Genomic DNA, 14,961 nt, shown 5'->3' with positions numbered 1-14,961 from the left:
ACAGACAAACGTTCCCAGCTGCTCCCGCGTCTGCAGGAGTCACGGCTGCCCCTGGCCTGTCCCTGCAGCGCCGTGCCCATTGGGGTCGCTCTACGCCATGCTGGGACCTACAGCAACCCCCACGAGGCACATGACCTCGTTCACATCTCTTCCCACGAGCCTCAGGGCAGGGCTGATTGGGGGAAACAACTCATTCTCCCCCTCCCACACGGGTGCAGCGTGTTCTGGAACCCACAACCCTGCCTTCTCCATGCTTACTGCTTCCAGGTGGAGCTGCCCCCATTCAGACCAGTCCTCGCCCCTCACTGGGCCCCACCTCCCTCAGTCCAGGCTCTCCCTTGCAAAGCACTAAATCAGTGACACAGAAAAGTAGAAAGTTTATTGCAGGGGTAAAAGGTGCATGCGCCCTGCTCTGCCAGCACCTTGCCCCAGCCTGGATTGAGTTCGGCTGCGTGCCCAGCCCAGGGCAAGGGCAGCGGCGCTGACGAGGCAGGAACAAGCGTCCGCAGGGTCCGCAGCATTACTGCAGCTCAGAAAAATCAAAAGGCTGGAAGTCTTCCCGGAAGGCCTTGGCAGTGGCCTCTGCCTCATCCCGGCTGGCCGTACACTGTTGCCAGTCCGCTCGCCCTGGAACATTCAGAATGGCTTCACTCGCCAACACTTCCCTGCCAGCAAATCAAAACACAGCAACCCCTAGTCAATGGCCGGACTATTTTAAATTGCAAATAGATTACTTGAAATAATGAGGTTACAGACTTGGCATATAAACTCTGCTGTCACAGAGGCTATATTATATCAGAGCACAAGCTCAGATCATGATGAATACAACAGAAAAACTCCCATTGAATTCAAGGGGAGCAGATCTGCTAAGTCACACTCATAAATAGCCTTGGTAGGATTTGATTTTTAATGGTAAATGTCCATTTCACCAATCACACCCAAAGCTACGAAGGAATATTTCCATCAGTTATCATCAAAAATTACAGATAAGAAAAGAAAGAAAAATGCTGCTTCAGTTTTATTTCAGGATATTTACTCTGTATATTTTGACAGGTGATGTTGACAATTTGTGTTGTAACAGTTTTAAAGTACTTTTTGAATTTATATCTACTGTCATTAAACAGCTGTCTGAACCCTCACCCCATCATTTCCCGAAACTAAAAATTTAAAATCAATAAAAAAAATTTAAAATGTTAAAAAATAAACATTGATGCCTGTCATCATTATAAAAAATGTAAATCAAATTTTACCAAGCCTACTTATAAACAGACAGAATTCCTAGCCAAAAACTTCAGTAAGCTGCTACTCAGATGCACCACCCATCTTTCATGTTTTAAAAAGGCATTTTACTATGGAAAATGAAATGCAAACCACAGAGACTGACTTTATAAGGGACGTCACACAGACATGATTTTGCATCACTACTTTAACCTCTTCATTCGAAGCACTATGATTTTTGATCTGAAGGTGGCTAGGAATTTGGCCACACAAGCTATGGAGCTGGTAGCACATAACTAACTGGAGACACATGGAATCTTTACAAACCAGTATGAAACTCCAGACCTCATTCCTCAAACAGAGAAGAGAAGGAATGGTGGGCCACCTGGTTAAAGCACATTCTATTCTTTATTCTGCCACTGGGCTGCTGCGTGGCCGTACAAATGACTTCACGTCTCTGTCTCTCACTTTCCCCATCTTTAAATACTCATTCCCCTTTTGTAAGTGACTGAGATCTACAGATGAAATAAGTTTTTAAGGAGTTTAGTGTTATGTCAATACATTAATTAATTAATTTTAAGATGCTAGTAATTCCTCATTAGCCTAAGTAGCCTCAGTTCCCCTCGGAGCTGCTGTAGGACAGCATCTTTGGTGGGATGTATCAAGTGTATATTTTATTATACTAAACATGATGAAGTTAAATAGGAGGAAAAACAAACCTTCCAAACTGCAAGGGAAATTTTTTCTTAATTCGGTGAAAAAGTTTCTCTCCAGTATCCAGTTCAACGTAAAAATAAGGTGTCCCCGGCTGTGCAATCTAGAAGAGGGGGAATAAAGGTGATGCTGAAACATTAATTAGCATTTCACACAGTGGGAAAACCTGGATTCCCTGAGCCAAGTCTGAAAAGTACAATAATGTGACTATTGATCATTCGCAGAAAGTGAGCAGAGCAGCTGATGTTTAAATACATATGGTGTAAAATGTTCAGATATAAATTCCCATAAAAAAACGGAAAACCTAGAAACAGCTGGTAACATAAGTGATTTTGTCGCAACTGCCAGCTGGCAGAGAGGGGGAGAACCAGCCTATCTTCGCCAGCGTGGGGTGAAGTGTCTTCTACTGCTGGGATACACTGTGCACACAAGGTAACACCGATTACGTTTCTGTGTGGTTAACATTGGGAAATCGACCAACAAAAGCCAGCAAATGAAGTTCTAGGTTAACTCAACTTGTTATTGTAGAAAAAATGTTAAAGGGCAGAAGCATAGCTGCTTTTTTCTTAGCTTTTGTTAACTCATGCCACAACCCGGGGAGTTAGCGACTAGGCCGGAAATTAGAAGTCCTACAAAATACACTGGGAGCAACAATCTTTGCCAGCCATCAGCCCATGCAAGAAGAGACTTAACTGAAGCTTTTGATTGAAAATCTGTGATATTTGGTTTAACTTTAAACATCTGTTGATCTGTGACACAAGTCTAGTTTGTGTGCGCCCAGATTGATGGAATACATATACTACAATAGTAGCATGTCCTCTTTTTCCTTAGAATACCACACACCTGACTAGCAGCAGCAAAGGTAATAATACAAGACAAAATGGAGTTTGCTTAGGCCAATTTGGGCCTACGTTCACAGCTTTCAACGTTTCTGTACAACCTCAGGTGTGCAGCAAGGTTTGTATTCTCACCACAGCACTATCCTGGCAAGCTATCAACTGGACACAAGGACTTTGTGGCTCCACATGTCAGAATCAAGGTTGGTCAAGAGGTGTTCACTGATAAAGAGTATGCCTATGACACTGTCTTTTTTGTGGAGAAGCCAAAGATTTTTAGGCCTGCCCTTCAAAGTTTCCACAATGCACCCGCACCAAAGTCCAGAACCTTGAAGTTGGGTCACCAGAACCCCTGGTGCAGGTGGGGATGAGCACTCTGGAGAGCGCTGATGAGTTCAAATGGTCGCAGCAAACTGGTCATCTTCGGAAGAACAGGTCTCGCTGTCTCCTGCATGAAGTCCATGTCTCTCCTATGGATGCAAAAACGTCTCTGCGCTAAGACAAAGTTCAGGAGCTATCAGATCTGTGCACTGCCTACACTGCTATATGGGTCAGAAACCTGGACCCTCCTTCAAGCAGACTTGGAGTGGCTAGAAGCATTCCACATGCGCTGTCATCGCCAAATCCTCAGCATAAAACAGTTTGACTTTGTGTGAAATGGCATAATCCTGCAGTGATCTGGCCTTCCTCCAATTGCTCACTCCATTCAAAAAGGGGCACTGTGTGCTCTTCTGCCATGTCACTAGGAAGGACAAAAACACGCAGCTCACTGTGCTCTCAGACTGATGTGCAAAGGGTGTCACCCTTGACCCAACCTGGCATTGCCTGGGGGCTGCCTAGAGATTCACAGATTTGCAGGATTGAGCCAGATCTGGGAACGTCACTCTATGATGTCTGGTATGATGCCATCATCCATTGTCACTCTGGCTGGAGCAATGGTTCTCAGTACACTATGCGCATTTGATGATGAGGATGAAGATGATGAATTTATAAAACACTGAAGGGAAAACTGTGCATGTCTGAAATCTGTTACCAACTCATTGGGCCTGTTTTGCAGTACATTCACATGAATACTTTGCGTGAACACCCCCACTTTCTGCACACACACAGCGAGATAGGCAGCTAGCGTACTATACATGTATGGCAAACCCCAATTTGGGTGACTTCTGTCATGCAGGCCTTCATCATTTCAAGATTCATAGAATCAAAGCACTGGAAGAGACCTCAAGTGGTCATCTAGTCCAGTCCCCTGCACTCATGGCAGGACTAAGTATTATCTAGCCCATCCCTGACAGGGGTTTGTCTAACCTTTTCTTTAAAATCTCCAATGATGGAGATTCCACAACCTCCCTAGGCATTTTATTCCAGTGCTTAACCACTCTGACAGTTAGGAAGTTTTTCCTAATGTCCAACCTAAACCTACCTGGCTGCAATTTAAGCCCATTGCTTCTTGTCCAATCCTCCGAGGTTAAGAAAAACAAGTTTTTCTCCCTCCTCCTTGTAACAACCTTTTATGTACTTGAAAACTGTTATGTCCCCTCTCAGTCTTCTCTTCTCTAGACTAAACATACTCAATTTTTTCAATGTTCCCTCATAGGTCATGTTTTCTAGACCCTTAATCATTTTTGTTGCTCTTCTCTGGACTTTCTCCAATTTCTCCACATCTTTCCTGAAATGTGGCAGCCAGAACTGGACACAATACTCCAGTTGAGACCTAATCAGTGCGGAGCAGAGCAGAAGAATTACTTCTTGTGTCTTGCTTACAACACTCCTGCTAATACATCCCAGAATGATGTTTTTGCAACAGTGTTATACTGTTGACTCATATTTAGATTGTGGTCCACTATAGACCCCAGATCCCTTTCCGCAGTACTCCTTTCTAGACAGTCATTTCCCATTTTGTATGTGTGCAACTGATTGTTCCTTCCTAAGGGGAGTACTTTGCATTTGTCCTTATTGAATTTCATCCTATTTACTTCAGACCATTTCTCCAGTTTGTCCAGATCATTTTGAATTATAATCCTATCTTCCAAAGCACTTGCAACCCCTCCCAGCTTGGTATCATCCGCAAACTTTATAAGTGTACTCTCTGTGCCATTATCTAAAACTTTGATGAAGATACCGAACAGAACCGGACCCAGAACTGATCCCCGCGGGACCCCACTCGTTAAGATGGGACTACAGTACCTTAATTCCATTTGGAAACTAAAGCTGCTGAAAAATAAATCGGGTATCTTGCCAGTAGCTCCTAACACTAATACTCTGTGATCTGCACTAGCTCTGCCCATTAGCTTGCGGGTGGAGGTTCAGTACCTATTCTGACTTATGAAGCCCTACATGGCCTGGAGCTTGCCTGCTTGTGATGCCTCTCCCCTTGTGAGATACTGACACAAGATCAATGGAAGTGCTCGGAGTGCAGCCTCTCTGGTTTACCAGAGAAGATACTGATGGTAGGACAGGGAGCCTCAACTTAGAAATTCATTCCCTTTGCTCTGAAACCCCCTCAACAAGCTCACCCTTAGTGCACAGTGACAAGCATTTGGAGGATGCTGAGGTTTTTAAAGCATGTGTTGTGTTTGGGGTTCTGCAGGACCCAAATTAGGAGACGTTCACCTCATGCTGATGACTGGTTTTGTGCACAGCAAGGCAGCTGGTTTGGCTAATGTTGGTTCTGTCTCAGTTTACAATGGTCACGCTGCAGTCACGGCCCAACCCCGTCTTCCAACACCGATTTGCAATGTCTGACAAAGGGCCTGTGGCTCAAGGATCAGACTCTTCAGTCACCAAAGGACCCATGAAAAATAAAACCTGTGAAAGATCATCCTCGACCTCGAGGGATCGCTGACGAGTGTCGTTTTAATTGGTCAAGGCTCCTACAGACCAGTATAAAGCATCTTTGTGTTTAGATGTTGAAACCAAACTAAAATAATAATTAATTTCCACAGCCCAGCCTGCTGAAAATCAAGGCCTTCTACTTTCTACCACAGAGAGGGTATTATTGAACCTTTGCATTGCTTCCCACAGCAATACAAACACATCTGTGTTATTTACTGACCGGAAGCTAGCCAGTCAACTCCTCTGAAACATGAAGAGCTCGTAATATGCCTTGTGGAAAGTGACCTGGTTTTATTCATGGCATCTAGCTGCTTTACAAGGTTAAGTAGTTTTGTTCCCATTTCCTAACAGGAGTTTTCTCTGAGCCAGCCTGAGGAAAGCCTCAGCTTTGTTTGAAGTGACCCTCAGTGTGTCAGAGTTAAAAGAAAAAGCCGGGACCTAATTTTTGGCTTGTTCCTACTTCGGCTGCAAACGTGTTTTTTCAAGGAATAATGGGCCCAAAGGACACAGCAAGCTAGACTGCTGCTAGTTATTACTCAGTGATCCAGCAAGAAGAGCAAGTGCTCTCTAAACTCTGCCCAGGCAGGTGCCCCAAGAGCCAGTCACTTGGCATAAACTGGCACTATTCCACCGAAGCAAACGGAGCTGCACTGCTCTCGTCAGCAGTGAATTCGGCCAGCCATGCGCACATGACTGGCATGCCAGCTGGAGACTTATTTCTTATATCCCCTCACTTCAGACATTTCTGGCTTCTGGGCTTTATTGACCGCCACCATAACAGAGAGACGACTAATCTACAAAACGTAAAGGGTTGGGTTTTTTTATAAGTTCAATGATGCAGAAAACTGCACTGACCTATGGGAACCTCAGAGGTTTTATTCAAATAAAAGGAAGAGGAGGTCATATTAGCAATGTCTGATTAAAGGCCACCCCAGACAGTCAGCCTACAGCAATTATTGATACAGGGTTTAATGCTGGAGATGCAGAGCACCTGCAACTCACACTGTTTTCACCTCAACAGGTAAGTGCTCAGCGCCTCAAAACTCAGGCCCACAGTATATCACAGCCCCGACTGCTTAATCTGGTCATGTGAGGCTACTGCTGGATGAAACGCCAAACCAGAACAGATAAGTAAATTAGAGGTGAAAGTCTTGTTTCATACTTGCTTGATATCCGAGTGCTCTGGGATTTCTAATAATTCAATCTCCTGTTCTTGTGCTTGTAAAATAAAGGACTCCTTAATGTCTTCAGTAGCACAGCAGTTGAGTGGTACAGGAATCACCTGGAGATGGTGGACACAAGAAAAAGACACAAACTAAAAGTTCTTGAAACGTTTTCAGGACTGTCCTCCAATACCCTTTGTGGTAGATTGAGGCCACTCTGAAACTGTCCCAGATCCACCAAGTAGAAAACCACGCAATGCACCTTCCATAATCCATGCAGCAAAAACTGGTCACTGAGCATCACTGTTTTCAGACACCGGCCAAAGATTTGTACATGTTATAGCACACACTTGTAAGCTTTCCTGCCTAGCTCAGTACCCTGAACAGTAACCCACTGCACATGCCAACGAGAGCTGCTAAAACCAAAGCAGGAGGAGAGACTACTGGCTTACATGAAGCCCTTCTGGTCTTTATCAGTTGAAGATAATAAATGTTCCAGTCTATTGACACTGGCCTTCAGTAAACTCAGCTCTCTGCACTTGCTGTAACAGGAAAAATTAAACATGTTCAAGTGGCCATTTAAGTGGTCACAGGGGTTTTGCCTTCATCCTGCTTCCCATCTGCTGGTTGCAAGATTATCTACACTTTGGGATGCCAAGGAGGAAAAACAGAGAAGGGAGTTTGCCTGTACTTAGGTTGAAACGTGAGCGGTTCCCTTTCAAAGCAGCTTAGGTTGTGTTCTTCCACTGGTGTGTTATAACCCTACCTGCAGCTGTAGGTGCTGACTCCTGTAATTTCTTTCAAACAACACGTATCTTTTTCCTTTGCTTCTGAAAAACTTCTTCAGGGCAGATTTGTACTTGTCTATTTCTTCCATCGCCTCTGAAGAAAGTTCAACCACTGACTGGTAATGCCCAATAGGTAAAATCAGGACATGATCATTTGATAAGCCACCCTTGGCAAGGGCAAGATAGCACTAGAACAGAACAAGAGGTCAGAAAATACATAAGCAACCATTCACAGCAAACCAACTCAGACCTTGCCATGATTATTCCCCCATGGCTAACCCGGCTCACAGCTGCAAGATTCAAAAGACAAAACCAACAGAATACCCCAGGCTCTACTTCAAGGAGATTTTGTAGCAGGCTGTCAATTATCAGATGACTTAAAAAAGGGTATGGCACTGCAAACAATTAATTTGGAGGCAGGGCAAAGTGCCACCTGCAAGGAGGCAGCTGAGATGGGCTTCAGTCAGGGTGGCAATAAATGGGATTTCTGGATATGACGCAGCTTGACAGAAAATCCACTTGGGAATTTATGGTTGGGTTTAAAATAAAGAATGAATGAATTTGATCCTATAATAGTTCATAATCAGCTCAAATGTTGGTTTATATTCCACAGCAGCTTTAGGCAAAGTGGAATAGCCAGCTATCAACACTGTTTAACCTAAAGGAGGTCACGGAATCAGGGCTCAGGTATTCTTACACAAGACATAATGGTCTCCAACTAGATAGAAAGTTATCCAGAGAAAAAGATCACCAAAGACTTATAAACAAGAAGGTTTAATCATTAAGAAATGCGTTTGATTCTCATGATTTGAGCTGGAATTTTGCTGAGAGCCAGTAGGTTCCACTGCTGAAGTAGGTTTCCATCTCAGGACAGTCTTAGACCAGGTCTGCACTAGAAAAGGTTTGTTAATGTAGCTTGTGACAAACAGGGAATTTTTTGTAATATTTTTGTGACGCCTCTGTGGGATGCAGTTTCCCCTCATACTTTGCTCAGCTATCCATGGTGGGGGGAGGAGGGGAGTGGGAAACGGATTAAGTTTGCTCTCAGGGCAGACTAAGAGACATAAGTGTGTGGGTGTGTAGGCTAGCTGTCTGAGCAGACTGAACGGGTCATTAAAAAGATTGGCCAAGGCCAACCCGTATCAGCAGAAAATCTGAGAAGACAATGGAAACCTAGTCACCAGGATATTGACATCTAGCAATCAATGACCCAAAGGGAGGAGAATGAGGTGGGGGAATAAACATGGGCTCTGGCAAAAACTTGGAGCTCTTGTACCTGGGAACTGACTAAGGAAGGAAGTCAGAGACACAGAGCCTGAAAATGGGAGTTCCCTACAGCTTGGCTAGTGAATTGCTCTGGGTTGACTGGCATGGACTTTGCTTTAATGTTAATGGCTCTATGCTAACCTACGGAATTCCAGTGCTATATTCCAGCAGGCTAATACAGCCGAGTGTTTTGAAAATGCTGCTTGAGTGTCACTGCAAATACTGCGGGAAGTGCATTAGTCCCTGAAGAGTGTTCAAGTCTCTAACCAAGAGTCTCTCTCAGCTGGACTTGGCACGGTGTGAAGCAGGAGTGCTGAAGACCTAGAGGTTCAGTCTCAGGAGGCAGTGAGGCCACGTAGCCTACCCTAAAGGAAAAGTAAGACCCCTTTGGGACTCTAGCACACTGAAGGGATTCTGCCAAGAGACTATTCTAAAGCTGGGGTGTAGCACTGATTTTGTGGATTTGTGACACAAATAAAATGGCAAACCCTCCTAATGCAGTCATGCCTTATACTAGCAAAAAAGAAAGACTTGATGTTGTCCATACAGCTACACTGGTTTATCTCACAGAATAAACCATACTGGTAGAAGCACTTTTTTGCCAATATAACTGCATTTACACTAGGGCTTTGGCAGGTATAGAAATGTCATTAAAGAAAAATCACCCTGACTGACATTACTACACTGGCAAATCTTTCTAGTGCAGATCTGGCCTTGCCGTGGTTCCCTGAGCATAAACAAAGAAAAGAAAAGTGATCTAACTGCAGAGTAGAATAAACTGGCCTGCTGGGAGATCTTTTACCTACTTAGGTACATGATTTAAGTTGGAATCACAGAATTACATGCTCACACTCAGGACATCGTGTGTGGTTGATACGTAGTCAAAATGGGCTGTGGCACCTCTTGTGTTGAACAGCGGTGAAACTGGACAGTGTCAGGTTTCCTTTGAGGTTTGTGAGAGGATAATCAGAGGTTTCTGTGACCTGTAGCTGCCAGACAACCCTTTTCTGTCTAGTTTAGGATATTTTTAATTGCAGTTTAAAGTCAAGTGTTAAAAAGAAAGTGGCTTTCAATCATAAGCATCAGTACAACACTGCACTTTTCTGTGAGAAGAATGTGCCAAGAAGTACTCACGTGTGTGCCGATACTAACAACCAAATGTTTCTCAACTTCGGGGCTGGAAAGACAGAACCAGCAGGGGCCAGTTGGCTGATCTTTATTAGGAAAGGGGAAAAAAACAAACCTGTTACCATAAACATTCTTTTCACAGTGATAACAGGATCACAGCTAAGCACTCAAAGGTTAGCATGTGCATGTTTCTGTAAATGTACTTATTTTTGGTGTAAGAACTGGGTGGAAGGCCAGGGCGATGTTTTCTGGTGCCCCGTCTCTTGAAGAACATAAGAACAGCCATACTGGGTCATACCAATGGTCTAGTGCAGTATCTGGTCTTCTAACAGTGGTCACAACCAGATGCTTCAGATGGAATGAACAAAAACAGGACAATTTCAAATGATCCATCTTATTGTCCGGTCCCAGCTTCTAGCAGGTGAAGGTTTAAGGTCACTCAGAACATGGGTTGTGTCCCGACTGTTTTGACGAAAAGCCATTGATGAGGAGCATACCCAATTCTTTTTTTTTAAACTCAGTTATACTTTTGGCCTTCATAAAATCCTATGGCGAGGAGTGCCAGAGGCTGACTGCACATTGTGTGAAGATGACTTGATCATTTATAAAGTGCAAGCAGAATAGAGTCCAGACCAGGAATATATATATATAGATATATAGATATATATAGATATATACATACACACACACACACACTCCTCTACCCAGATATAACGCGACCCAATATAAACACGAATTCTGATACAACGTGGTGCACATTCCGGCGGATCAAAGCAAGTTCGATATAACGCGGTTTCACCTATAAGGCGGTAAGATTTTTTGGCTCCCGAGGACAGCGTTATATCGGGGTAGAGGTGTACTTGATGCTTTAATGGAGCCAACTTCACAAAGTTAAAAACAATTATGAGCCCGATAAGTTGGGAGGAAGAATTTCATCAGAAAAATGTGAATGATCATTTGGAATCATTTAAGAACACCTTCCTAGATGCTCCAAAAGCCACAATTCCACAAATGAGGAAACCCGCACTGGTTAAAAAAAATCCCTGGTTTGAAGGAGAAGTGAAGGCAGCTATAAAAATTAAAAAATAGTAGGTAACAAATGGAAGAAAGGGAAATTTATAATCATGAATATAAATCAGAAGTAAGCAATTGTAGAAAATTAAAAAGGAAAGCCAACGGACACAAGGCGAAATGTATGGCCAGCAGAGTTAAGGACAGTAAGGAGGTTTTTTTTACATATATTAGGAACAAAAAGAATCCTCCTGACAATGGCACTGGTCCATTGCTATTTGGAAATGGTAGAGTTACCAATAATAATACAGAAAAGCAGAAGTGTCCAGTAAATATTTCTGTTATGTATTTAGAGAACACACGTGATATAGTCCCATTATATGTGATTATAACACTGCATTCCACTAGTATTTCTGGAGTCTGTTAAACAGACGTTCCTAAAATCACACATTTTTTCAGTCAGCAGGTCCAGATCATTTCCATCCAAGAGTTTTAAAAGAGCTGACTGAAGGGCTCGCTGGACTGTTAATGCTGATTTTCAATATGTCTTGGATGCACTGGGGTACTTCCAGAAGACTGGAAGAAAACCAACATGTAATTTTTAAAAGAGTGTAATAGGATGACCCGGGTCATTATAGGCCTGTCCGTTTTACAAGAATCCTGGGAAAGATAATGGAGCAGCCAATACAGGGTTCAATTAATAAAGCATTACGGAGGGTAATGTAATTAATGCAAATCAATATGGGTTTATGGAAAATAGATCCAGTCAAATTAACTTGGTATCTTTTTTTATGGCATTATACATTTGGTTGCTAAAGGTAATGGTGTTGATGTAATATACTTTGACTTTTCTAAGGCATTTCACTTGATACTGCACAACATTTTGGTTAAAAACTAAAATGATACACAATTAATATGGCACACATTAAATGGATTAAAAACTGGCTAACTGATAAGGTCTCAAAAATGTAACCATAAATGGGGAATATTCATCGAGTGCATTTGATTTTCAACAAGGTCCCGCAGGGATAGGTTTTTTGGCCCTACAGTTTCTAACATTTTTATCAGTGACCTGCAAGAAAACATAAAATCATCACTGGTAAATTTTGAAGGTGATGCAAAATTTGGAGGATTGGTAAACAATGAAGAGGACACGTCACTGATTCAGAGCAATCCAGACTGTTTGGTAAACGGGGCACAAGGAAATAATGTGCCTTTTAATCCAGCTAAATGTAAAGATATACATCTAGGAACAAAGAATGGAGGCCATTCTTACAGGATGGGGACTTTATCCTTTCAAGCAATGACTCTGAAAATGACTTGGGGATCATGGCGGATAATCAGATGAGCTCCCACTGTGATAATGTGGCCAAAAGCGCTCTTGGAATGCACAATCTGGGGAATCTCGAGTAGGAGCAGAGAAGTTATTTTACCTCTTTATTTGGCACTGATGTGACCACTGCTGAAATCCTGTGTCCAGTTCTGAGGCCCACAATTCAAGGAAGATATTGATAAATTGGAAAGGGTTCAGATCTCTCATATTGTGGCAGAACTTGTCCCTGAAATTATGGATATCAGAGCCACGTGGGCCAATATGACCAAGTTGTGGCCCATACGGGAAAGGGACATTCAAACAATTCAGAGGAAACCAAGAAGCATAATGAGAATAAGCGTCCACAAATCTAGTAAGAAGTTCCTTCTCATTGTTTTCCCTCCATCTATATGGCTTCTTTTCTGGCACTTGAATCAGGGAAACCTCCAGAATTTGTGACTCAGGTTCTGGAGTGACCTAGGGTCTGCTGAAGACACAAAAGAATTACTTGGAACTGCAAAATTATTTGTAAAAGACATCTGGATTGAGGATGTTGCAGATGCCTCTTCCCAAACTGAAGGTCTCTGAGCAGCTGAAACCACTGGTGCAGAGTGGGACTGGATTGAAGCCACTGGTGCCAACACAGGAAGCCCTGCAGAGAACCGTCCTGAGCGCTCCTAGGCCAGGAGGAACAGTGCTGATGGAGCCAGTGCCAAAGAGAGAAAAGACAGATGCCCTTTTCCACTCCTCTTCCCTTCAGTTCTTCTTGGGGAGGTGGAAGACTTCTGCACTGGCTCCTTGCTGCAGTGCAGTCCTGAGGATTCCAGTCCTGCTCCTTCCCCCACCTCGGCTGCTTCCTTGCTCAAGTGTTTGGTGTCATGTCTCGGGTGAGAGGAGGACTGGACGGATGATTCAGAAAGGAAGGCGCTTCTGTGGCTGGTCTGTGTTCAGAGCCCAACATTGCTTTCCTGGATTTTTCCATGAGGAAAAGCTTCAGTCTGGATTGCCTGTCCTTTAGTGCATGCTTCTTGGAAGACCTGCCTATGGCACATTTATCCAGGGACAGTGAAGGCATCCGTCATGGGTGTCAGTGAGATGCATAACCCACCCACGGGGGGGCAGGACTTAAAACCTTGTGACCTAATCTGTGCCATAAGAAGATTCGCACCCCCCCGCCCTTTTCGTTTGCTGGCTTACTCCTAACAAACTAAATAAAACAGTAACAACTAATAACGAACTATAACAAACTACTAACTACATAGCAAGAATAGTACAAAGGGACACTATGTTGTTCTGACTCACCACCTAAAGGCAGCTTGAAAAAACTGTGTGGCAGTTGGGGTCACTATACCCTTTGTACCCTTAGGTGTGGAGGGGCAGGGGAGGGGTGAGAGGGCATGCAAGGCACAGCCGCAACCCCTGCAGGACACTGTTGGTGAAAATGTTCAGAACTCCTGTGCTAGGGCACACAGACATCAGCAAGTGGGATCCCCATGTGCAGTAACTCGAAGAAGTGGAGGTTAATACTAGTGAGCCTACAGAGCCCATATGTAAGGCCATTTAGCCTCACATCACACGAGCCTTCATACCTTTTTTTTTTTTTTAAGTGATACTAACAGTTTCCCATCAACGCTGACCAATTGCTTAGTCCGTTATACCCTCTGATTGTCTTATTTAGATTGTAACCTCCTTGGGAGCAAGGGACCATTTCTTCCTTTGCATTTGCGAAGTCCAAAACATAATGGGGTTCCGTTCTTGACTGGGACATTCAGATGTTACCACAACATAACTAAAAAGCGGAATCAGAGTAGCAGCCGTGTTAGTCCTTGTGGCACCTTAGAGGCTAACACATTTATCTGAACATAAGCTTTCGTGTGCTACAGCCCACTTCATCAGATACATAGACTGGAACACACAGCCAGAAGATATTTATACATACAGAGAACATGAAAAGGTGGAAGTACGCATACCAACTGTAAGAGGCCAATCAATTGAGATGAGCTATCAGCAGCATTGCTGGCACATGATGGCATACATCACATTGGTAGATGTGCAGGGGCTCACCATCATGTGCCAGCAATGCCCCTCTGCCATATACATTGGCCAAACCGGACAGTCTCTACGCAAAAAAATAAATGGACACAAATCTGACATCAGGAATCATAACATTCAAAAACCAGGTTTCAGGGTAGCAGCTGTGTTAGTCTGTATCCTCAAAAAGAACAGGAGTACTTGTGGCACCTTAGAGACTAACAAATTTATTAGAGCATAAGCTTTCGTGGACTACAGCCCACTTCTTCGGATGCATATAGTTGTTAATTGGCCTCTCAGAGTTGGTAAGACAACTCCCACCTGTTCATGCTCTCTGTATGTGTGTATATATATCTCCTCAATATATGTTTCACTCTATATGCATCTGAAGAAGTGGGCTGTAGCCCACAAAAGCTTATGCTCTAATAAATGTGTTAGTCTCTAAGGTGCCACAAGTACTCCTGTTCTTTTATTCAAAAACCAGTGGGAGAACACTTCAATCTCTCTAACTGCTCAGTGACAGACCTGAAGGTGGCAATTTTGCAACAAAAAAAACTTCAGAAACAGACTCCAAAGAGAGACTGCTGAACTTGAATTAATATGCAAATTAAATACGATTAACTTAGGTCTAAACAGAGACTGGGAATGGTTGGGTCATT

General features: G+C 43.4%; 1 protein-coding gene across 3 annotated transcripts in view; it reads right to left on the bottom strand.

Annotated features, from left to right (window-relative positions):
* Positions 1–360: 360 nt before the first annotated feature.
* The window catches only part of CWF19L1 (CWF19 like cell cycle control factor 1), a 54,224-nt gene continuing 39,623 nt past the window's right edge, over positions 361–14,961 (bottom strand). The window contains exons 10-14 of one of the 3 annotated variants that reach the window (XM_054008492.1): positions 9,955–10,034; positions 7,533–7,742; positions 6,766–6,885; positions 1,938–2,035; positions 361–665 (exon numbers count right to left, since the gene is read on the bottom strand). In XM_054008492.1, the coding sequence (XP_053864467.1) occupies positions 521–665; positions 1,938–2,035; positions 6,766–6,885; positions 7,533–7,742; positions 9,955–10,034 (653 nt within the window). In that variant the 3' untranslated portion in view covers positions 361–520. The remainder of the gene's footprint in view (positions 666–1,937; positions 2,036–6,765; positions 6,886–7,532; positions 7,743–9,954; positions 10,035–14,961) is intronic. The other 2 variants (XM_054008494.1, XM_054008495.1) reach the window with 2 other exon arrangements.

Source organism: Malaclemys terrapin, chromosome 18 (assembly GCF_027887155.1).
Source record: "Malaclemys terrapin pileata isolate rMalTer1 chromosome 18, rMalTer1.hap1, whole genome shotgun sequence".
Lineage (NCBI taxonomy): Eukaryota > Metazoa > Chordata > Testudines > Emydidae > Malaclemys > Malaclemys terrapin.
Note: the sequence above shows the minus strand (reverse complement) of the source record. Positions and strands in the feature narration are given on the sequence as shown.